Genomic DNA, 26,662 nt, shown 5'->3' with positions numbered 1-26,662 from the left:
CGCGACCGGTTGTTCGGCAAACAGGTGATTGCTGTTTCATTTTATGATCAACGCTTCTTTTGTTTTTTTCCTATTTCATTCTTGTACATACCAGTAGTGAACTGCAATTCTCTTCAAGTTTTTATTTCATACGATCGGCATAGTTCTTAATGTTATCGTGATGTTAATGAAAATTAATTAATGTAAATCCGAATGAATATAATAAAAATCTGAATATCAATCAGAGAAGAAATTCTGATAGACATATTTATGTATTGTCGAATTACTATGACTATTAAATTTCGAGAAAATATGATGGAAATTGTATTGCTGCTAGTTTAACAAAGCGTTAACTATAATACATAATTACTTTTAATATAAATATCTCGATATGCAATTGATTTTATAATTCGGTGCTCTTATTATTTCTTTCAAAGTTTATTTATATTTTATTAACATATTATTTCATTACTAGACAATTTTTTTTTTGTTATGTGTACTTTTATCGAGAAATTGTGGGAGAGGTGTATTTTAGATTAAGAGCTAGGAATTAATACAGAACATAAGTCAACCTTTAGCAAGCCTAATTAATTTATTTGTTCTCTAATTTGTTTTACATTGGTAAAACATACTTCTATTCTACTAATAAATGCAAAACAATCGTTTTATTGAAGTTAACATACTTACGATCTTTCGAAAGCATACAATATTACACTTTGAGCAACATATTGTTTCTTTGAAATTAAAATTCGTTAAAAGTAAATACTACTTTTAATTTTTGCATTTGAACAAACAAACTTGTTTCCCATTAATTGTTCAGTCACCTTGAAACCAAAATCTGTGAATTCTCTTTGTAAAGAGGTACGAACATCAAATTTTTCTTTTATTACCCTCGTTTGTTTGCTACCTGTTAGAAAATGACAATAAGCAAATGATTTAACTATAATAGCATTAACATAGTGAATTGTAGATATTTTGCCCATCGGCTCATGTCTTCTTTACTTAATACAATATAAAATAACTTCCAATATTTCTTATTACGACCGATTGTACCGAGTACACAGTTATACTATACTGTACTCCAACGTTTTATTTTTACAACGAAAGTCTAGGAAGGAAAGTAATAAGCCAGTTTGAAAGCAAAGATTTTTCTTCATTCAAAGAGATTTTCACCGGTAAATTATACGAGTAAGTGTTTTGATACTTAAAATGAGATATGAATCGCACCATATGAAAAATGATGAGTTTGCCGGCAAAACCGGAAATCTAAAGAACGATTCGATGAAAGTGAACCGACACGCGTTATTATTGGCATCAATTTAAAAGCAAGTGCCGCTCTGTGGTTCTCGCCGATAAAAAAGTGAAGCGGTGCCCGATCTTGCTGAAGCAATAATTAACTCGTCCTTAACTACTTTGGATACACCTGGTTCGGTGAGTAACCGTTTAATCGGTTTAATCGGGCATAATAATTAACTATCGATAATGTAACCTTGCCTTTATTATTAATACGTTAATGTTGTAATAACGAACTGGTGTCGATAGAATTACATATACGTGGACAAACTTTTTCCATTTAAAGTGATTATACTGAAATATTTTTAACGCACACCCTTTAACCCTTCATTATCGGTCTCAAGTTAATAATATTATATATAGTATATAAATACCATTTTTTGTTCGGGAGGTCGAAATTAAATTAAATAAAAAAATTATATATATATATATTTCTATTTTTAAATTTGTCAACTTTATCTAAATGTTTAAATTCTGATTTTCTCTTAATTTTTGTAAAATAATACGAGTAATTTAGTAAGTCATTATAAATAAATTTAACAGCATATATACATATATGTATACTTCACCCATTATGCTATGTTAATTATTTAGATCTCTATATCTCATTTGTACTATCATTAATAGCATAATAATATTAACGATAATGATAATAATAATACATTTACATAAAGGAAGAAAAATTGCTAATTTATTTTATAATTAGCTTCGATCTTTCGGAATGTTCTTTCATCGTAAAAGTGAGGAGAATCATTATATTGTCCGTTTGACAAGCGGATACGCATATCGAAACATTGAATCGCGTTTCAATGCGGCTCGACTGAAGGCAATTTATTCTAGGAACAATGTCTTGTTGAATTTTAAATGGCTGGTGTTATCGAAACTAGTCCATGTAGTTTGAAAACTGCAACTGCTCTATCTGGTTTCGTTGCATTCGTGCCGCGTTCATAAATAAGGAAATGTTAGACTTGAGGCAATAAAATAGTTGACATGTTAATTATATTAGCTTCCAGATTCTTTGATGTACTTTTACAAAGTTTTATTACATAAAGTGTCTAAAATTTTAGGGACATACATGGGGGGGAGTAAAAAATGGGTCTATGTAAAAAAAAGGAAGAAAAAGAAGTATATACATATATACATACGTAATATATATTTATACATTATGCAATATTGTAATGTATATTTTTGTTTTATGAAAGATATGCAAAGTGTTACTTGAAAACAACGCTTATGCTACAAACCGTATTAGATTGCTGGTTGAAAACCGAATGTCCGTGGATGACTAGCAACACTTGTCTGTTAAATTATTTACGGATTTTGAATTCATCTATGAACACTTGATTTTCTCTAATAATAACACAGAACATACTACAAAGACTTAAAACAGATTATACTTCGCAAAACGATATTATTGTTTGGGCTAGATATTACTATAGATTTTACAAGAACAATTTCTCGTATGCACTAATTTATTTGTTTGCAAGGCAGTAACATATTCACTGTGCATCTTACAAAGTTGATGTATCAGAAACAAAAATTTGTCTTTAATAAATAGTATGATGAAAAATTAGACGTGTATACACTGCTAAAAACAATTAAAGGATCACATAGTACAGCCATTGACACAATGGCACAATCAACACGGCTTGTCATTTCTGGAAATTTTTTTTAAAAACAAAATTCGGTGTTAGAAATACATGTTTATGTAACAGAACATAGCTCTGCTACCTCAGTTGACTGCTGTCATTGAAAGGCAAAATGTCAGAGTAATTCTGCCATGTCGAAAATCTTTTTTTTTCAGTTTTGTTTAATATTGTCTTAAATTCAAACTTCTTCATAGTACGAATAATCATCATGATAGATGTTAATCTATCAAGCTTGTAGTATTTTTTCTCTTCCTTGCTCTTGGATGGCATAACAGTATCGTTCACAGTAACGATCTTCTAATTGTTTTGAGCAGTGTACATTAAAAAATGAAGACTTGGGTAATACAAATGTTATATTACACTTTCGATTCGTTTTTATGTGTGAAATGATGTCGATTGTAAGTACGTTGTTTCGGTAACTTCCTTACTGTGTAACAGATATTCAACGCTTCGGCCCTTTTATCAGCAAATACAGATTGCTTTTAAGTTGTAAACGCTGAAAGTTGTTCGGTACGGATTATAGAGTAATACGTTGTAACAACAGTCGTTGGAAAATCTGCGGGAAAGTGGTCCAGAGGCGTTGGGCTTAAATCTTCTACGTTTAAGGTTCGTCGCAATATTGGCCTTAGAAAACGATGCTTTTCCGATGTTTTCTCTTTTCGTAGACGCGTATTATTATTTCGCTCGCTGGAGATACTCTAATTCACTTGTACATAAACATTGATAGGGAAAATTAACGTTTACTTGTATGTTACTTGTATAGTACACTTTACACGCTCCTTTTTTTAATTTTGTATACTTTCCATGTTCTTACTTTTATTACCATTAGTACTGGACAATAGTACAGCTCATTTTTAATTAAACATCTTTTATTCCAAACGTGAAATACTTTAAACGAACGTGTTTCGATTTCCATAGTGTAAAATGGTCATGTGAAATCGTAATACTGCAAATAACAATCGTATATTAGGTCATAGTTCGTGTCGAAAGCGAAAAATATTTTGACGAAAATCCAAGGAAATTCTATAGTGACGACATAATGATCTCATCGACAAAAGTTGTGGAACGAGAACGCGCTTACGTTCTTATTTTTTATCAAATTTAAAGGTTTGTTGGAAATATTGATCTAAATTATAAAATTCGACACGATCTTATGAGATGACCTAATGCTTTACCATATTCTTTTATAGTCTTATATACGTAATATTGATGCCACGCTATCTTTTTGTTACAGTATCATAAATCACATTGTTATTACATTTGCTGTGCTGTAACGACACTGTACTTAAGTACCGTCAGATATTTTCTTTGTTTAAGGAAAACCCTTTTCGCAGCAATCGTTTTCCATATTATATTCAAACGGCATGTGCAAATTACACTCGTGTCTTCAAAAAGTATACTGTCAACAACTTGTATGTGACTTTTTCTTCGTATCGAACCTGTTAGTGCCCGTGAAAGGATCTCGTCAGCAATGAATCAATATACATATACGGTGCTATTTGGCATTGGTCGATAAACGTTCTTGTTAAGATAACTTTCGTCAGTGTGGTATAGGAATGCGACGTGGCATCGATCAGTCGACAAAGTTTGTCAGATAAACGTTTGCGTCTCTGAATGCCTCCCGATGACTACTGCAGCAATGATTTACCAGACGCGAGAGAGATTAATTGCCGCGCACTTTTAACGAGGCTTGCTGCTTCTGTGCCGATAATTGTTCACCTTTTATTGTACTTCCGTCTCACTGTTGTGCCTTGCTATTGTGCATCTTGCAGCGAGAACTTCTAAGTAAGCTTTCTTCTTTCAGAAAAATTAAAAAAGAAATTAATTGTTGCTGAACTGATCTTACAATGCAAGACTTCTTAAAAATTTTAAGATCTATTATATTTACGTATGTATTATGTATTATTGTTTCTTCTTTTTTTTTTTTTGAGAAAGTGTTGAACGACATTAAATTTCCATTAAAAAGCAAATATACTATATGTTTTTAAATTGTACTTTGAACATTATTATTTTCATAATTTGATTTAATTTATACAAAAACCAATACTTGAAAAAAAATTCGAATCTTGAAATTGATACATTTCTAATTTAACAACTGTTTTTACTGTGATTGGAAAAATTTGATTAATTTGATCCAAGAATTATCTATATCATTTGATGTTTTCATTTTCATATAGCTTTTGGTAAGCGTAAACTCAGATAACACTTGAATGTGTCGAATCTACGAGTGAAAATTGTTATAATTTATTTAAATGTGTCTCATGTTGGTATCTAGTTTTTATTTCTAGAATAATCTCATTTAAATTCCATAGAATTGGCCACACTTATTTTGTGAAAATCCTGACACTCTTCTTCAAGACAATTTTCTCTAATTCTGAATTTTTTTGATAATATATATTATTTCATCCCTTTTTTCAATTTTTAAAATAGTTTCTTAACACTTTTGTTTCTACATAGACAGATGTTTATATGCATCTATTATTATGTATATATGATTATATTTAAAATTTGTTTTTCATTTTGCTTTTTTTCTCCTTTTGATACACATACATACATACATATTTCGGCTCATTTTTCGCTGATGTCTATTTACTAATGTGATTTCATAACCACGATTAGAAACCTTTTCTCTTTTACTTATTTTCTAGACACGTTGTTAGTTTGTGGTTCATTTTCATTAGTACATTCTTGCCGTGTTTCATTTTTTCTTTCACTTTCTTTATCAAACTTCTTCCACACTTCTATCCTTCTATTTTATTTACTGCTTTGTTGAAACTTTTTCTTCCTCTCTGTTTCTTTCTCTTATGTTTACAATTTCTTTAACTTTCCCTTTAACCCCTTCCACTATTACTTTCTCTCTCTCTCTCTCTCTCTCTCTTCCTCTCCCCCCTCTCTCTCTTCCTCTCCCCTCTCTATCTCTCTCTGCTGCCCCTCATCCAGAGTCCTCTGTATTCACTCCTTTCTCTCCTCTCAAGTCTACAAGTTGAGTGAGCACGCTCTCGTTTTCTCGCGTGCATGCACTATGTTAAATGAATGCGTGTATCGTCCCTATCCACCAACTTCGTTAAGAGGACTCGAGTCGTCCTGCAGCTCCTCGTGAAAACCTCAGGCGGACTCGTCGTGGACAGACTGATTCAACGATGCACACCTTTTTCCAGCCTGGAAAAAAACGATGCGTGCTCACCTATGTAGATGTAAAGTAGTCTGTGTATTTATGGATGTTAAGAGCGTGGAATAATGAAAAACGTAAAAACACGTGTTTGCATGTCACTTCACTAGAAGCAGGTGCTCGTAAAAATATTTTATTTCCTCGGTTGGAAAAGTGCTTGGTACAATAGAACAATGCACACAGTGATGTAATTTAAGAATACGTGGGACATTTAAAAAGTTCACGGAACGAAGTGAAGGTGGTAGAAGGAAATCGGAAATTTTGGGTTTATCAGAGACTTTCATTTGAAAGATTTGCGTTTTGTGCCACGTCTCCTAACAGTTCTCCATACAACTGCCGTTTCTCTAACAAAAAGTATCGAATCGAAGTACGATTTATTGCCATATGCACCTTATTCGCTAGATTTATCTGCCTCCAATTTCCACCCATTCCCACGGTTGAAAAAATTCTTCGTTGGAAAGAAATTCTTATCAGACAAGGAAGTTAAGGAAGTCGTTGATGAATATTTTGCAGGTCTTGACATATCTGACAAGTTTCACGATAGTATAACGGCTTTGGAACATCGTTGGTCCAAGTGCCTTGGTGTTAAAGGGGATTATATTGGAAAATAAAAATAATTTGAAAACGATACAAGCTGTATTTCCATCTCATTCCGAGAACTTTTCAAATAATCTACGTATAAGTTACAGATAAAGCGTTTTGAAATGTGGGCACGTCAAACTGATGTAAATATCTTACAAGAAACTCGCAAGGGACATTCATGAACTTCCATATATGCCTTATATTGTAACTACATGTTATAAACTCGAATTTCAATGCGTGAGCTTAATTATGTTTATAGGTGAAAATTAAAAAGTAGTTGCTTTTTTCTTTTGTTTTTTATTTTAATAGTTATATACTTTGCAAAATGCTTTGTACAAATTAAAGGCATATCTAGTGTAGACAAGTAGAATTCTATAAAATAAAAACTTAAGTAAACCTTTTTTTTTCTTAAACACTGATCTTTACAATCTTGTACCTCGTGCGGGGTAAGATGAGGTAATAAGGGACAAAATAAAGCAAGTGTCATTATTGATACATTACACAAACCGGCCTTTGTAAGATTCGTATGCCCAAAGCTGCGTGGATTGATACATGTAGAAGTAAACAAGAATAAAAGGAATAAAAGACAAAAAAAAAAAATAAGAACAAAAGTACTTCGACAAGGATGTTACTTAATTTATTCATCTTTTTCTGTTTAACACTTCGAAGTTATTCTTGACTTTGTAGCAGTTCTTTTTCCTTTTATAGCTTTTAAGTAAGTGTTCGCCGTTTTCCAGATCGTAAAGTTAATAACGTGCTTCACGGTAACATTCGAACTTCTCAAGAATAGCGGAATTTCCCGCCCCTTGTTGTAAACTTTATGATAAATTGTCTGTAATGGGACTAGAACTAAAGAAAATGTCAAGAAAAGAATTAGTAGATAACGTTTGTTAAGTGAGGTAAAATAGGGTAGATCTTCATCTTGTCCCACCCATTTGTTTTATCTTGCCCCAATAGGAAGATCATATTTTACATGTTTTCGGTAAAATAACCTAAAAAAATTCTTAATGAAAATTATTAATTTGTGAGAAAGTAACTAATAAGGTGGATGAACTTACAGCTTTTGGTCAAAGAATGCACACACAAAGAAACTGATACTACTGTAAACTTTCTGTAGAATTAGATCGGTATTGGAAAATTTCGAAATCTCTTCATAACTGGTGACACGCGTAAAATTTAACACTATTCTTTTTGAACAAACGTCCTTTCTCTCTCTCTCTCTCTTTGTAATGGGTTCACGCGCATGCTGCAATATTCTATTGTTTATTCTAGACAACGTTGTTTTTATCTCATCTCGCTACCCCGTCTTGCGCCATTCCCCTACATTTTTCCTAAAGGTTTATGATTCTAAAACGAGCATCTAATTGCGGTTCCAATTGCGTATTGTATATATTTCGCAAATCCAACTTTATATATCTGAAATGGGCGTGCAATTATAAGGCTAACAGGAATTAAACTGTGTTGTTAATGTTTCCCTGTCTGTTGGTATCAATTCTTAGCTTTCCTCTCCCTCTCTCTGCATTCGAATACCCATAACCAGCAAACGTGTACTGCAGAATTTCAGTGAGTTTATCGGCAGTGAAATTACGGGAATGTTTCCTGGTCAGGTGGAAGTAAACTGCTTTGCGCTTCTCTACACAAGCAGGAACGGCAGTAAAGTAATGAAATTATGTTCATAACATCTAACATTAGTTTTTCTGTTTTTTCTCTCTCCTCAAGTGTATTAAATAAAAACTTACATCTCATAAACTGCATATTTACGATCTAATAAGAAATAATATTATGATAGAGTATTAAATTGCTTTAAAATGTAACTGTTTGTTTTTATACCAATCGTTTAAATTTATTAACGCGAAAATCGTTAAGAAACAGAGTAATCTTTTGTAAGTTTAAGCACAGGTTTGTTACAAAGCCACTGTTAACAACGGCTTCAATAAATATAACTGTACTCAGGGTTTAGGGGGTAGGATATCTAAGTTTTATGGTGGCCTACATTTTTCACAGGATGCTAAGGAGAAACTACGTAAAATTTGGTCCAAATTAGTCTAAGGGTTTAGGAGTTAATAGGGAACATACCGACAGACAGACAGACGCTCTATGTTATATTTATAATTATAGTGCAACTATCCAATAGTGATCCAGTTTTTAATATGTAACATTTAAAGCAAAACTTTACAACTGCCGTAAAAATACCTTCATCTCTAGGTACAGTTTGTGATAAAAATGACATGTAATATCGAAATTACAGTGACTAACGGAATCATGATATCATCTGTTCATGGTACGTATTCCTTTTTTCAGAACAAGAACGTTAGAACTGCTAACCTAGCAACTTCTAACAAATAGCACACTTTAATAACGCAGAATAATGTTTGCTTAACACTCAAACACCTAATTATAACGTTAATATAAAACTAAAGGATCCAGTAATAACGTCTATATAACGATCAAACTAAAGATCGTTAAAGTAAATAGCTGTACATTCACCACGATGAAATATAAAACGGTCCGCAAAGTTAACGAAAGTGCTGTATTGTACTAAAAAAGGAGACACGTTCTACGTGGCAACTGAAAATATGATGTCCCTGTGGTCCTAAAGATTTGCACGTAATTATCACCAAGCTGAAGATCCCTGAAACTTCAGATTTCTTTTTATCTCTTTCGTAGGCTATCAACCGCAAAACGTCTTGTGCGCCTTTAATATTAGATCAACGATCTTTTACGATCATTATAACCAGCGTGGTATCATCCAGCTGCGCAGGATCAACGATCGGCGACGAAGACCAGCTCATTCAGCAACAAATGTAGCGGTGCTTGCACTACCGCCGGTCATGTCTTGTTCAACACGCCAGCGAGATATTTTATTGCTGATAATTCGAGGCCGGCCCCGCAAGAGACGTGCTGAAGTACGCCATTTACATTCCTGCCGTGATCACAAATGCATTTTATACACCGGCTAATATTCTGCCCGATCGCGTGGGTTAGATAGACGGGGATATACAGGGTGCTTCACAAGTATACTAGGAATTTTTAACCATAGAGCTCGTTAACATGAGCCTAAAGTGTATATTGTGCATTATCGTGCAAGTGCAAAATCGTTTTGCCTTTTTTCATATTACGTAATGCTTCTTTATATTACGCAATGCATTGAATGCTGAATGCTAACTGAAATCTTCATTACTTCAAAATAACGGATTTATCGATAGCTAATTCAGTTTATTTAACCGAAAACCTAGTAAATTGATATAATTATGTGGCTGTTTATTATTTTGAAAGATACGTGTCTGTTGATACTATTTACGATCAATATTCGAACAAACTTTCGAAATAGTATTGTAAATAATTTCTGACGCTGTATTATTTCCTGTAGTCATTTTTTTTAGGACTCTGTTGAATTCTGTTTGTTGTGTTGTCTACATAGCAGTGCTATGTGTAAAATTCGTGGTCAGTAGAAAGAAGTATTTATTATTTTATATTATAAAAAAGTCTAATACAATCTAACTGATTTAGAGGGGCGTGAAATTATTTTCTTAAATAATCATCCCAAATAAGCATAATAATGTAATCTAAATGATTTATTATTTATTTCTGTATTTCACTGTTCTTTTTATCAGATTACGATACAGTTGAAGTATCGATAAATTCTACAAATTCACAAGTGCAGCATTAAAATTTGATCAAATGAGAAGAATGTTTGGGAAGAAGTAAAATTATATATATTTTCAAATACATAATTACATTTGCAGATTTATGAATTTAGAAATCTTATCGTTTCCTTCATGAAAAATTGATTCAATTATAGCGAATATTGGTAAACTTGCCGCGTTGACAAGCTATATGTACAAGCTATATGTTTTCAAAATCACTAAACTCGTTGTATATACACACCTTATTTAGAAAAAGATTAGGTTCTAGTTAGAATTCATCACATATAATGTTTATTATAATTAACAGATATAAATTAGTGCTCAGAAAACTGAAGTCAGTTGTGTTGCAAATCTGCAACATAGTTTCTCTGTTATCGTTAATAAACAGGTAAGCAGCAACCCTCAAAGATATTTCGAAATCTCTGAAAATAGACTACTATACTGCATAAAATAATTTTACAAAACATTTAAAAGAATTGCAAAAGATTAAACAAGTAATTCTACGTGTAACAATGAACTGAAAATATAAAGTGAAATTTTTTGTTCGAATTTTTATCTTTCGAGAAGATGACATTTTCCGAATACACGTGCGTTCGACTAATTTTCGACTTACTATCAGTGATTGCACTAAGTAAATACGGTCGAAGTTATAAGTACTGGCAATACCTATCTATTAATGGTTCAGTTAATTTCAATTAACTCATATTTACGTTACCGAATGAACCTAAGTTGAATCCAAATTAAAAGTTTTCTTGCAACAAACATCTGAGAAACGTGTAAAGTACAGATTTCCTACTACAGCTACAGAAAAATTAGCATTTCTACTACGCGTAATATTCCTTTAATATGTCCTCAGCAAATAAACATCTCAAGTATATGTCAATATTTATCGATATAATATTTACAAATACTAATATTTTCAATGAGATTCGGTGAAATCTTTGAATTAAATTTTCTCTAAAACCTATAGAAGTCTTGTACGAAAATGTACTCTACATTTTTTTATTTATTTTTACACGTTAAATCACCTTTTCGCGATTTTGTCATCCGTTCTCCGTTCATACCGCACTTTGTTATACTTTAAGCGTATCTTACTTCCTTGAAACGTATTCATTTAAAGTTTGGATCTCTGTAGAAAAGTACATAGACGAAGATTAAAGGAAGGTTTTTATTCTACTGTGGTTGAATTTGAATTTTGTCGTTAGAACATCTCTGGACTTTTACCGTAATACACCATATTTTAGACTCTCTATTAGAGTATTTAGAATACGATACTCATTTAATGCGTTCTACTAAACCATTTCTTTACCTACATATAATCCTTCGTATATTGATGTATCTTCTTAATTATTCTTGCAATAACTTGCAACCATGGAAATTACCATTTCTGCAAATGATTTCACCATTTTTTAAGGTATAAACGAATATTTCACTTTATTAAAATACTATTTTCCGTAATTATAAAGGCTCGTCAATCTGTCCTAAAACAACATAACGAGAAGTCCAAAATTTATATAGTACATAAATAATCTAAATAATAATAAAGGCCAAAAATTTCATAATAAATATATTCAAAATAATGTACACTTGAGGTAATTTGTTAACATTATTTCATAATTAATGACATACCACGTCCTCTTAAACAGCTCTCGTTTGCGAGCGTGTTTAATTTGTTTCATGATCGTTTGGTGAGAATTATAACAAGCCAGGATTAAAAGATACAAAATTTACTTCGGCTCAGTAGCATATATTAACTATTTAATCGCGACAGGCAACTCTTAAAGTAATAGCCATACTTCACGATCGAGCAAGGTGTAATGCAAGAATCGATGCCTATTATATTTGGTCATTATCGGCCGAAGTTTTCTGATTTAACAACTCAACATTTTTTAATGAACAACGCGTCTACTTTACCACTTTTAAAACCGGTAGCGGAACTTTTTAATCCGTGATCGGATTACCCATAAGCGTTTGCCTGCGAATACGAACCTGTCATTAATTACGGAGCCTCTAGATGTGTGTAATAGCATTCTAAACTGAGAGTATAATTGTTTATTTTTAAATGACTGATGCACAAATTTCGATATTAACTTTTAAATATTTTACATAAATTTTTTTTAAGTTATTAAAAGTACGTACGCGGTATTCATGAAATAATGTGAAAAAAATTAATAGGTGCATGTCATAAATGGAAAATATGACTGTTCTAAACTTAGATTCTTTCCTGAACTTTAAATCGGAAGAATGATTTAGAAATAAAAATTGCACTTTAATTTAAAATGCTATTATATTATATTGCATTGCATAACATTGCATTGTATTGCACAAAGTCAGTGAGAAAAGTACGAAGATGAATAGTTACACCGAATGTATAATTGGTTTAAACTTAACTTATTCTACTTACCAGACCATTTTAAAATTATTAACACAGATTTTAGGTACGTAGAAAATAGTGAAAAATTATGAACATTATAAAATATGTGCATAATGTAACATAGCATGATGTTTAGATTGAACAGTCATTTTGTATCTTTGGTATACATTTTTCATTAAATACCGTTTATATTTTGTATTTGAAAGTACTTTAAAGAACTTAAGGATATCGTCAAAAAAACAAACGTACAAGAGATTCGCGAGATTATTAAATACGAGAGTAAGAATAATTACAGAGACGATTTTACTTTACAGATTATAGATATATTTTGATCTGTATATAAGTATTTAGTATATAAGAAGATCGTTATTTTTCCTCTAATTACACTTTGTTACTATCCATTAACGCTGAAAACTTTTATCTGATAGATCAGCCTAGTGGCACAATCAAAAGCAGAATAAATTCTTAAAGCATAAATACAAGATTGTCGCTGGATTTTATTCATCAGCGTGTATAGTTCTCGTGTCACCGTAGCGTAACAGTGCAAAATGAATAGTTATAGAGTTTAGGAGTCGTAATTCAAGTCCCCGTAGTTTCTACTAACCAGTCGCGCAGCTCGAGCTCGAAGTCGGAGCAAGAACGGAGGACTCTTGAGAGTCGCTTCAGGAGTGAGCAAGGTGTAATGTCGAATCGATATACCATAATCGTCTGGACTTAGGTGCCTTTCGTTCCAAGCTGAATCTACTCTACGGTGTGCTGCTTGCAGCCCACAGAACTGGTATACTATACATATGTACTAGTACGTGAGCACACGTACTAACTTTGTATACCGGGTGAGGCGCTTTTTGTTATCACATGAATTTTCCTTGTGAAAACTTTTGAAAGAATTGTGTAATTTTCGAGAATAAAGATTTCATTAAAATTACTTATGCTTCAAACGAAAGAGTTTTTAAGAAGGCCTGAATTTTAATAAAACTTCACTTTTTTTAACAATTGCACCTTATCGATCTATTTTAGATGAAAACTCGACAAATAATGTGAATTTTGCTCTTAACGAAATGTAAATTCTTTTTCTTAAACATACCTTCAGCACATCTGTTATCTAGATTGAATAAAAGAGGCGTAAATTAAAGTATATTTTTAATTATTTTCAAAAGTTCATTTCGTACTTTTCTACTAATAGTTTGTGAGTTTAAATTTATCAACAATGATTAATAAGTTAAACACCAACAATTTTAAATGTCGTTCATAATATTATTAAATATTATTTTAATAAGAGTATAAAGCGTTTTTTACATTCTTTAGATTAAGTTCATGCAAATGAACATAATAAATTACAAAAAAATATAACCGTATAACATAAATTGAAATTATAAAGATTAAATTTATTCATATGAAAAGTAGTTCATTATATAAATAGTGAATTTATTTGTATGAATAGTAAATTTTTTCTATTCGTACCATACAAATTTTATTTTTATACGTATACACAGAAATTATCACAGCCACACGATATAACAATTTCGTAACTTATAATATTAATACCTACATGTAAATGTAATAGCTTTGTGCAAGAAAAACTTGAAAATAATACAAGATGTATTGTTCATTATACAACACATATTATCGTAGCTTTATTTGTTAGCAATAATTATTACATTACTCAAATTTATTCAAATTTTGAATATTTCTGTGTTTACACAATCTTTATTTATCCTATAAAAATAAATATTACATAAGGAGAATGAAACAATTTAATTTTAGTTAACGCTTATGTCGAAATTACGTTTCAGGCAAAATGGCAGTTTGCAGCAGCTTGCTCATTATTCTACGATTACTACTCATTGACGCGGCATTAACGGTACCAGGAACATGGATGTAAGTAACTCTTTTTCCGAAAATTTACGATTTGTATAGTTAAAGTTTTAACCTTAAATATTTCAACACGATGGAAAAGATAATACAGAATGTGTACAAGGTGTCTTTTTTAACTGGACACGAACAAAGTACTGGAAGTGTCACAAAACAAAAACGACGATCTTTTACTGTGGCGAGTGACAATGAAATAAATCTATTGGCTGCAGTTTTTAATTATTATAGGGTGTCCATCCGAACATTGGCAGATAATTGTGGTATCTCGAGGAGCACTGTACATAAAACATTAAGAAATATCAACTTAAAGCCTTCAAACTGATCACTTTAAACAATATTTTTCCGCGAGATTTTGAACCCCGTATTGAATTTGCTTTGTGGGTATCGAAGAAAATGGTAATGATTACGGAAGAATGTATTTTTTACACGAATGGATTAGTTTGCCATCAAAATTCCAGAATGTGGACTAAAAAAAATCCAGAATGTATTGGGGAAAATCGAGTCAGTTTCTTATGGGGTGGTGTAGTATTCACGACTGAAAAATAATTAGACCATATGTATATTTGTTCGAGAAGTGAATATTTGACAAATATATACATTCATCCCTTTCTTAGAAAAGACATCATTGATCTTTGCTATCATATCAGTTGCACAATTTGGAGTTAAGGTTACATGTGAAGCGTAAACGAACGTTGAAATTTCCGCCTCCATATCTCGTATGAATCTTTTTATACATCGAGCACGTCAGTACCAGATACGGACCTATGCAACTGATTACTTATGCTGTCCCTCTGTTTATATAAACAGCTTTATCGTAATACAGATTGTTTAAACCATTCATTCAAAGATGTATCTGTATAATATATACACAATATGGTAGATATAAGATCGAAATCTACCACCTAACTTTTAATTTCTGAAGTAAATAATTTGCCTCGGATACGCGTCAAATTGACGCGTGAACAAGACCGCAGATTTTCTTTAAAAAATAACTTATTTCATTTAAAAACAACATATTATACACTATTAACTTATAAATGAAACTATGTGATATTATATATTTATATCAAATTTATAATAAGCACAAATGGTGGGAAAGAAATGTAAACGGTTTCTGTAGTTGTCCTTGTGAAATTCGAAATGCGTCAAAATGACCCGTCCCGTAAACCTAGTGTTAAATTTGTATTCCACACAAAATTATCCGATTATTTGGCACATTTTGTGAGAAAAGTGTCTGTGATCAGGAGTAAGGCGTCACGATGTAATCGATAAATTAATATCTCGTGAAGAGAAAGGCACTGTCCGCTACCCCCTTTAAATTCCGGCAAAAATTACCCATACAAATGCCATTATTTATAGCTCTTTGTATGCAGCGAGACGAAATCACATCGTGGGAACACGATTGAAGGATTTTTCGTAGTGTTGCTTTCCCCATTCCCAACGTACCCCTGGCAACGGCGTGTCTAATTTCTGAATTGCCTTACTTGTCCCAGACTTCCACCCCTGCACGTCCATGACAAATCACTGAATCGTTCCGAGATCGCTACAGTTTTTCATCACGTGGAATTTCTATCACAGCAGAAAGACCGTCATGCTTCGCTTCGTAATTGGATTTTCGAGAACTACCAAAGATTATGGCATCTTTGTCGAGTTTCGGGTCTACCCCTAATCAGTATTACTATTTGAACGTTTCCTTATTGCTTCAAATCCTTTTGGTTCTACAAGGTTGTTGATCGGTTGTTTCGAAATAACAAATCTCTTCGTTAAAAGGCGGAAATAAATAAATCATTTTATTTGTCACGATTTTTCATAAATATTAATTGGTTTAAAATGAATCTAGTGTAAGTTATTAAACAAAGTGTAATCGCAAATGCACGTACGTTTGACCACTGATAAATCTAATTGATTTTTGTATTACACACTTTTTTCATTTTCTGAACTTAAAAGATAATGCTAATAGATGTTAATTCTTAATGCGTGATTATTGACCTGTCCACTCGTTACAGTGTTCTTCTTTTAAATCCCTTCGCTAACTATCTCCGATCAAGAAAATGCTTAATCACATGGACAGGACTCATAGGATCACCATCAAAATCAATCCTTCTTATGCAGGCTTAACTTATGAACTCGATGGATCTAATAGGGTCGTTTTAATTTTATCTTTACCACAACCTAATTAGATCTGGATGTTTGAAAGATTTCCAAAAAGACTTTCCATAAATTAGCTATCTTCCATTTTTGTTAATACTTCATATATTATAGTACAGATATGAAAATTGAAATACTTGTGGCTTAAAAATACAATTAAGTACATATATTAAATATACAAATTTCCAAAAAATCTTACTAAAAACTTTTACATAAAAAGCTAAACATTTTCTTAATTTTGTTTTAGATCAAATGGTTGTAGTGAGCAGCATATGGATAACAGTTATGTCTATATTATTTTCTAAAAAGTATATTAAAGTTAGAATTCTATTTCACTTATTGATACTAATATGCTTCCAAGAAAGACGGATAATTATTAAATTATTATCTTACACTGCTACTTCTCTCTATAGAAATAAATGGAAAACTATCAGACAAAATTGTTAAATAGTAACTAAAGTTTATAAATAATAGAACTGTAATACACTTCATGGGATACCTTTTCGAACTAAAGTTGTGCCAATGATTATTGATGTGGCATAAATGAAAGATTTATAACAATTAAATTTATCTTTCATTTTGTATCACATTGATCTACAGTCACTCCCAAAAATATACGGACACTATACGTATAAGCTTGCCTATCTATATAGTGATGTATTTCGATTAATTATAAAAGGATTAGATTGATGCTTTTTCACTATGAAACGTCATTTACTGCACTTTGGGATTACGTATTATTAATTTAATGCATTTTCATTGTAACACAAATGAACCGAAATTATGTCCAATTACTATGTTACAGGAATACTCGGATACACGGTAAAAATTCACATTTTGAATATTCATAGTATAATGTTCATATTAATCGTTCATAATATTTTAAATATTACGAATATTTTTGCCTGTGCTGTGTTTAATGGTTGTTTTGTTAGTGTCCGAATATTTCTGGGAGTAATTGTATATTATAGTATATATACAATACAGAATCACTTTAAACAATAGTTAAAATTTGTTTCTTAGTACTTTTTGTTTTTGAGCGATAACATAGAACAAATATACTACTTATTGTTTAGACACTTTCATACTTATCGGATTCACAATTTCGTGATTTCTTTAAAACTTTTTTATTCAATTTGTCATTCGTCACCTCTCCTCGGAACCCCTGTAAGCAATTATACATGGACATTCGTTCTAATCACTGTACGTAGCACGCAGATGTGACTTTAACGTGAGTTACAATGTTAGGAGAACAAATTAGTTAGATGGTATATCTCTCATAACGGTACGATACAGCGCAACGTACATAAAGGTTCATGCGTGATAAAGCAATTTTCCAACAACAATGCGCGTTACTTTTGCTAATCTACCCTCTGGTATCAACATAACAACCCCTTAAGTCACGACTAAGAGCCAGCATCCAGATTAGATTCCCCGGACGCATGGTGATCGTGCGTATGTTTAAGTTCAGGAATGAATTGATTCACGCCACGCCATTCTGGGGGCATTATTTCTCCATGCACCGCGACGATATCGAAACGACCAGATTAAAGGGTGGCCTCGGGGCATTTTTCTCGTCCCACGTGAGAAGAAAGTGGCACAGACGGTGTCATTGTTGGCTTCGACTCTATACTTTCCACTGAACGCTTTATTTTCCTTTATTTAATGTTAGACTAGGTCCGCATCGCTTTAACGTTAAACTAGAAGTACGTACTTATGATACCTACTATCAACATTAATTTTTCAGTTGTTACATTTAATGCACAGAAATTCATATATCGATGACAAAATGAAATATCGTGTTATCTACCTCGAATATTTCCGTTATTTATAATAATACGAAAAAATGTCATAGGCAAAACTTGCGTGATATGGAAGGGAGCATAATGTGACGTAAATACTTTTCACGTGGATGGAGGTGTAGAGAAAATTTCAAGGTCATCTTTATTTTCTTTTAATGGGATTTTACATTTTTTTTATTGCTATGTGATAGCCGTTGTTGTGACGATTTCAGCATGTTATCATAAAAGGTTCTGCAAGGTCAAATATGGTGGTAAACTAACAAAGTTGCAATCTTTATATCGTCGAATCACCTGCACGTCTTGTCGCCTCTGAACTTATTCCAGCACATGCTGTAGTAATCCGTTGTCTCATATTTCCCGCTGTAATCGGTATTTCTTGATAGACGACACTTTTGAGTGCTCGCCAGAGAAAGAAATCCAATGTTAAGTCTGCAGAACGAACTATTTACCTTCGAAACTGATCCTACACGTGCTATCTATCGATTTGGGTAAAGTTCATTTCTTGCTCTGCGAGCATAATTACACATTGTTTGGTGAACGTTCAGTGGTACATTTTCTAATAAAGTTGTCAATGCATTTCTTATAAAACATTCACATTTTCCGCCAGTAAGAGTGCCATCGATAAAATACGGTTCAATTATTTGGTCACGAACGATTCCGCATCGTACATTAATTCCCACTGTCGTGGATGCTCAACAGACCAGTAGTGTATATTATGCAGGTTTAGATTTCCATGATTGGTAAATTTTTATCGGTAAACAATATTGAAGAAGAAAATGTTCCGTTCATTTGTATTTCATATTGAGCCCATTGACAAAATGCCACATAATTCGTTAAATTCTTACCGTGTAAATCTTGGTGGAGACTAATGTGGTGCGGATGAAATTTATACCGTACAAGGATTCGTAACACGCTCCTCCTGCTGATAGCAGACTCGCGTTTAATTTGTCGGGAACTAATCTGTGGATTACGAGCTACCATCGCAGGAACATCAATTTCGCTTGTTTCATCGGTTGTCCATTTTCGATGATTAGACTTAAGTGTAGCCAAACTTCCGGTTTCTCTTAATTTTTTGCATAATCACTGAAATATTCGGTGCAAATGATGTGTACGATTCGGATACTGTTCAGCGTACAAGACTTCGGCTTTCATTGAATTTTTGACGAGTTTCTCCATAAATGAAGATTATATCCACTTGTTCTTCAAAATGAAACTTCATCTTGATTATCACGGTGATATCTGACTCAGCAATGCTAAATTACTCTGTCAGATTGTAATACGCACGTGTTTAACGGGTATTCTATTTAAGCCAGGAAACTAATGCAGCAAAGACTATTTAACAAAATTTAGCATTGAAATTAGAACACCCGGTACATAAAACTATACGACTTCTGCTACAATCTTTTAAGAGACACGGGACATTACTTTTTGGGACGGCACGACCTACAATGCACCACGAATTTGCGTGGGTAGGATCCTTCGAAATATTATCGTTCTCTTCCCATGATGCCCCGCGTCATTGTTTTAGGGGAGTGCAAAGCTGATAATATATCACAACCGAAACGTGTTCTGGAATATTAATGCAACCTATTATGTACACTCTAGTCCCGTGTATATGCCACGGGACTGCTTAGTTCACGATGGAAAAAGCTGCAAAAATATCAATTCTGTGGGTATAAAATTGCTTTCTTGAAAAAAAAAAACCTGGTTCGCACACACAAACGTTCGATCAGTGATAATTACTGTTATTATTATACGTTACTATTATCACTGATCGAACGTTTGTGTGTGCGCACCATGTTTTTTTTTTTTTGTGAAAGTAATTTTATACCTACAGAATTGAGATTTTTTTCAGCTTTTATATCTTGTGTTGTTTTCCAAATCCATTTTTAACTCGTTAATTCAATTCAAATTCTAATAACTACTTATTAAATTACTTTGAGAGATTTTTATAGTCATTATAATATTCACCAAACCAGTTAAAGAATTTAGAATATCTTTGTACAGAAGTGACTCTCTTTAATGATTTTTCATTAAAACAACAAATATTGCAAATAACAATAGTTGTGTCACAATAAAAATAAATAAAACTACATGATTACACTGCTTTATTTTTTTGTAATACAAGTATCAGGTTTTTTTTTTTACTTTGATTTCTCCTTATGTTAAATGATTTCATGTTCGCTGTATTTACATGTGCACCGAATTTCAATAAAAATTTCATATTACTTTCTATCTGTGTGTTCCTTTTTCCTTAGAGCACGTATGTTATATTGCATTCTATCACGGGCAACTTTCACTCATGGTAAAATAGATCAGAGGACTAGAAATTGCAATAAACAACGTGGAAACATTTGATGTTTAATAATGTATCTTACTTAACATCGGAAACCGTGTCTCCTGTATTGACTCGGAAATCGTATTATGTGTACTGATTACTAGACTGCGGATTTTGATGCATTTATAGGAAATTTGAAGGTGCAAAATTACAGTGCTTTCTATAGTACCTGGAAGATGAAATAATTTTCTACCCAAGTTTTACTTTTTTTACTATATTCTCAAAAATATGAATTTGCATAAAAATCCGCAGTCTACTGATTACATTTAATTTGCACAATGCTAACGTCGCAATATGTAAACAAGGTCTCGTGAATTATTACTCAACATATTTAATATCGTTGTAATCACTAAAACCGCAAATCTTATTTTATCGATCGTAAAAAGTTTCTTAATCGTGAAATATAGTTTTTACAAAGCGATGGTATAAATTCGTAAATTTAATTTAACCAACTTCCATTAGCTTTACGCTCTGAAATATTGCACACAGAGACATACAATGAAACTATTGTTTCCCACGCATTGTGTCCATCAATTATCTACGTAGAAGTCACTAGAGCACATGCATTTTGTGTGCTCCATTGGCAATATTAGACCAGTCAAATACGTATACCCGCATTGTCGGTGAGGCCTTTATGAGCAGCCGTTACGAATTTCAGATCGGTAACTCTCTTAGAGACCCCCTGATTTCTGTCTGTGACTGCATCGTTCCATCATCTCGCTAGGTTGACTTACAAATTTGCTATTAAAAAAACGGCGTGGGGGACCATTCTTTGCCCACGGGTTTTTGTTCTGAATTTATATAATCGGCGTAACAAATTTGCACAAATGCGTGCCTTTTGGAAAAAGGGGGCAACGTGTATTTAACAAAGGAGAGCAGAGATGCGTTTGGAAGGAAGCAAACAGGCTTTTGCGTGAAAGTTACCGTCCGGTAAATTTCAAACTTATAATTACTGCAGAAAAGCCAGATTTTAATTGGTACTGTAAAACTGTGAAATCATCGTTGAAACATATTATAACGTAATATAGTACAGTAATTTTTTTAAATCTTAAATATACAGAGGATGAAAATTTCATAAAAATATACAATTTTGGGGTATCAAAATATATAGAAAATTATGTAATTTGTTTAGGCTCATGAAACCCTCGTTTCGCTAAAATCCAGAACACTCGAAAACTTGAAAGGGGTTCAAGAGCTAATTCAATTGTCAATCACGGTAGTCAAAAGAAACTTTTTCGTATAGGATCAAAAACGTCTTAGACGCTCGAAGATTTTTCCTTTCCTTTAATAGTAGACATTTATAGTCACAGACAAGTTGCATTGACAAAGTTTATTCTTAAGCTGCAGCTAACTGTAGGAAAGTATTTAATACAATTTGTTGAAAGAAAAAATCAATTGTTCAAATTTAGCACGAAACCTTATTTTTAATCACAAACGGCTTAGTTTTTTATCAACTCGTGATATCACTGTAAATATTGTGTATAGGTGATATTTAATTTCTTTAAGAACTTGTCATTAATGTTTCTTATTTTAAACTTATAGAAAATAGCAATTGGTAAAAATTTCGAAAAATTGTTATCTATTAAGGAATTTCATAAAGACTGAATATAATGTACTTGAAAGAAATCTAATAAAACAAGTTGAACAAATTAACAGATTTCGATCAAATCTAAAACTTTTGTTGCACTTGATAGAAATTCCTTGATTTAATAAAGAAGGAAAGACTACAAAACAGAATTTAGCACAATTATTACCTTTCTGTAGTTATATTTTTTAAATAGATACATTTCTCTTCTAGTTTTAAAATTCTTTCGAAATTCTACGTCTTTATAAAATGTATTAACAAGGCATATCTGATTTTGCAGTTAATTATACTAAAATGTACAAAAAAAAAAAAACTGTTTTATACGTTATTGAAACTTAGGTTTATCTAATGCCATTGTATATTTTTAGAAACGTTGGTGTACAACACTTTCCGCAACTTGAAACCGCCAAAATGATAGAAACGTACGATATAGCTGCCTCAAGTATTTGTCACGGATTGAAAGGCCTTTCACAGGGCCAAGGAAAACTGTGCCAGCTGTCTGTTGATCACATGCCCAGTGTGGCAAAAGGTGCAAAATTTGGAATTATCGAGTGTCAACACCAATTCCGCGATCGAAGATGGAATTGTTCCACTGTCGCTGATGAGTCTGTATTTGGATCTATGCTCAGAATAGGTATATTATTTTCAAAAATTAATAGAGTGTGCAACATTTGTTTTTGGTAGGATCAAAAGAAAAAAAGTCGCGAGACGGAGCACTGATTTTTATGAACAGAAGATAGTTTCCACAAAAAAGAAATTTTAAATTATTATAAGAAAGAAATACTAAGTAATTTTTTACTATTGATAATATAGATGATTTTATATAACAGGATAGTTTTTTTTTTTAGCAATTTTTACTAATTTTTACTTTAAATTGTGTATATTGTACATAAATTATAAGAAATATCTTGTAAGATTACATATTTCCAGAAAATCAGTACTACTGAGACTATTTTGACGTGCAAAAATATTTACATTTATCGTTTACATCGTATCTTTGTGCAATTAATTCAAACAAATTTGATAAAATCTAAACATATACAATTCGACGATTTACAATTTTTATCTGTGTCTATCACTAATCTTAAGAATCAAATAATTCCACATTTTTAGGTTCAGTTTATTTTGAAATATTTGAAACATAAAAATATTATTCGATAACGGTGCAGTTATATAGTTTTTTCATTCAACAAAACTGCGATTAACATTCGAACATTTTATTGTACGCATTTGTATTATAAGTTGTTATTGTATAAATGATCATTTCTAATTTTACAGGAAGTAACTGTATAGTTGTAAACAACACGAATAAATAATTATTTTTTTCGTAGCAAGTCGAGAAACTGCATTCGTCCATGCAATCACGGCTGCAGGAGTGGTGTACTCAATTAGCCGATCCTGTAGAGATGGACAATTATCTTCGTGTGGCTGCTCAAGAAGCAATAGACCCAGAGATCTGAAACGAGACTGGATTTGGGGTGGCTGTGGAGACAACCTTGAATACGGTTATAAGTGGGTATCACGATTTTGTTTTATTGGTTTTACAAATTTCTAGTTAGGTGTATATTTAAGGTAAACTCTAACAAATGAGGATACAAACTTAAACCTTTCTTTTTCTAAGACCAATTTCGTAATACAATCATAATCTTTCAACCTAACATTCTCAGTATTAATTAAAAAAGTACAAATATTCATTGAACATCTAAATTATTTTCGCTGCTATTAAAAGTAAGAAGGTGATAAAAAAAAAACTCCCCACAAGGTAATCTTAATGATACAAAAAATTCCAAAATCATCGACATTGTTTTGCATATTAACATTTATTTTTTATAATACTACGTTGTAGACATCAAGCAAATTCAACTACCTATCGCACATATACACATATATCTATAATGAGTGATGATTTTAATAAATAATACATTCCTTTTGTTAAAAAAGAAAAACAGTATTTCCAAAGATATTTTACTTTGTTTCTATTGATACTATTTATAATATTAAGTGTATAATTACCATAGAATACGTTGCATATATGTATGTTAATAAGATATTACGAAATAATAATTATACTAATCACTGTACGAAACAAAATGATTTATTATTTTTACATCCTCTACTGAAATCTAAAAATTTTGTAAAACAATTGTCATACACTAAATTAAGTTTAAGTTAAATTTAAGCATATCCTTTCACCTTTTAGATTTACACAGGCATTCGTCGATGTAAAAGAACGCGAACGCAGCTTTAAGAGAGGTAGTAGAGAACAAGGCAGAAGTTTGATGAACCTTCATAATAATGAAGCCGGTCGCAGGGTAAACTAAACTTCTTTTCTAATTTTTATTGCATAAGCAAGAAGAAAAATAATTGCAAATAAATTGCATAATAAAAGAGAAAGAAAAAAATGTTGAAAATAGTCATTATATTATTAAGTATTGAATTAATTGTTTAATTATTAAATTAATAACTTTTTCTAAAGGCTGTTATTAAACGGTCCAAAGTGACGTGCAAGTGCCACGGAGTTTCCGGAAGTTGTAGCTTAATTACTTGCTGGCAGCAACTGGCATCCTTTCGAGAAATTGGTATGTCTCTTTTTTAAATAATGCCTAATTTTCAAGTTTGCGTCGCTTGATGTAAAAAATTTACATAAAATTGCAAATTAATGTTTCACTAATCGAATGTTTAGTATTACATTACTTACGTTTTAGCACTTAAATACAAACAACAGTAACGAAATGTAAATTTTTATCTCTATTTTTGTTCCTTTTTCATAAAAATAAAATGTATGTTGTTTTGAAATCTATTGTAAATACATTCATTGCAGGTAAGAATCTCTTACCTGTTTTATCGGATATTATGTATAAATTACTGTTCTTTTGTCAGTCAGTTATTATAAAAAAATACTTGTAACCAACAAAATACAAATTATATTCGAATTTGTCGAATGTTTTCCTATTTACAAGTAATAAAATGTGTAGTCAATTTTTATAAATACAAGTAACTACTTCTAATTAAAATGAAGTCAATATCAATAAATAAAATATTGCATATTCAGGATTATAGTTTGTATAGCTGAATAAATACTATATGTATTTTTTGCAATGTTTTATTTATATTTCTCAAAATTTATGTTAAATTTTATAGAGTGTATCAAAATTATGTAATTATATTTCAAATATGTAATTATACTTCATCTTTACAGGAGATTTTCTCTTAGATAAATATGATGGGGCAACAGAGGTCAGAGTAAATAGACGTGGTCGTCTATCCATGCGAGATCCAAGATTTTCGTTGCCAACAGCAAATGATTTGGTTTATTTGGATGATTCTCCAAATTATTGTCTTCCCAATGAAACGCTTGGATCATTAGGTACCAATTTTTCATCAAGCACGATGTGCACAAAAGAAAAAAAGGGGGATAACGAAAAATAACAAACTTTTTAATATTTTGAAATCATAATTCTTCTATAAATTTAAAGAAACGTTTCTAATTTTACTTGATTAATCATAATTATTACTTGATTCATTCTTTATGAACTTTCATATAAGTTAAATAAACATTATATGAAGCATTTATAATTTTTAAATTGAAAAACTGTTTTAAACTTTTAAAAACTGAATATCGTTTGTTAGGTACACATGGAAGAATTTGCAACAGGACATCATCCGGCATGGATGGATGCAATCTTCTCTGCTGTGGTAGAGGTTATAACACACAAAAATCAACCATTAGAGAAAGATGCGAGTGCAAATTTCATTGGTGTTGCTACGTTGAATGCAAAACTTGCGTTAAAAGTATAGACATTCATACTTGCAAATAAAATTTAAATTAACCTTAAATAATGCGGTCAAAACATAAATGTATCGTTTGTGATCCAATCTTTTTCGCATTTTAAATTAAATTATTAAGAAAAAACATGTTGCATTGTAAATATACATATCTTTCAAAATTATGACAAATGTTTAGTAAAATCGTTTATAAAAAGTCTAAATTATCGAATGAATTTTTTAAAAATATTTAATCATGTTTAACTTAAAATACGCATTGTAACAATTTATTATGTTTTATATTTGCAATACAACTTTTTCTTATAAAGATTGAACTATATGAGTTCAAAGAGATCGACAGACATTCAAGTGACTTAAAAAATCTGGTAATATTTCAAAAAAATTATTATTTTTTATAAATACAATTTTCTTTATTCTTCAATTTTTGAATTAAAATTT

General features: G+C 31.5%; 1 protein-coding gene across 1 annotated transcript; it reads left to right on the top strand.

Moving 5' to 3' along the window:
• On the top strand, positions 1–26,256 carry LOC108573039 (protein Wnt-5b-like). The gene is made up of 8 exons (XM_017935394.1): positions 1–24; positions 14,487–14,571; positions 22,807–23,072; positions 23,770–23,950; positions 24,639–24,750; positions 24,915–25,017; positions 25,638–25,805; positions 26,069–26,256. Exons 2-8 carry the CDS (start codon positions 14,492–14,494, stop codon positions 26,254–26,256), a joined length of 1,098 nt encoding a protein of 365 aa, XP_017790883.1. The 5' UTR covers positions 1–24; positions 14,487–14,491.
• The last annotated feature ends 406 nt before the right edge of the window (positions 26,257–26,662 follow it).

The sequence above is a fragment of the Habropoda laboriosa genome, unplaced genomic scaffold (genome assembly GCF_001263275.1).
Source record: "Habropoda laboriosa isolate 0110345459 unplaced genomic scaffold, ASM126327v1 scaffold89, whole genome shotgun sequence".
NCBI lineage: Eukaryota > Metazoa > Arthropoda > Insecta > Hymenoptera > Apidae > Habropoda > Habropoda laboriosa.
This window is presented reverse-complemented; position numbering and strand designations above follow the sequence as displayed.

What these genes read in the sequence shown, in the direction of transcription:
- LOC108573039 (XM_017935394.1), top strand. Translation starts at nt 14,492, where the DNA reads ATGGCAGTTTGCAGCAGCTTGCTCATTATTCTACGATTACTACTCATT. An exon ending in ACGGTACCAGGAACATGGAT is followed by an intron (nt 14,572 to 22,806) that starts GTAAGTAACTCT and finishes GTATATTTTTAG; the next exon opens with AAACGTTGGTGTACAACACT. An exon ending in TGAAACGCTTGGATCATTAG is followed by an intron (nt 25,806 to 26,068) that starts GTACCAATTTTT and finishes ATCGTTTGTTAG; the next exon opens with GTACACATGGAAGAATTTGC.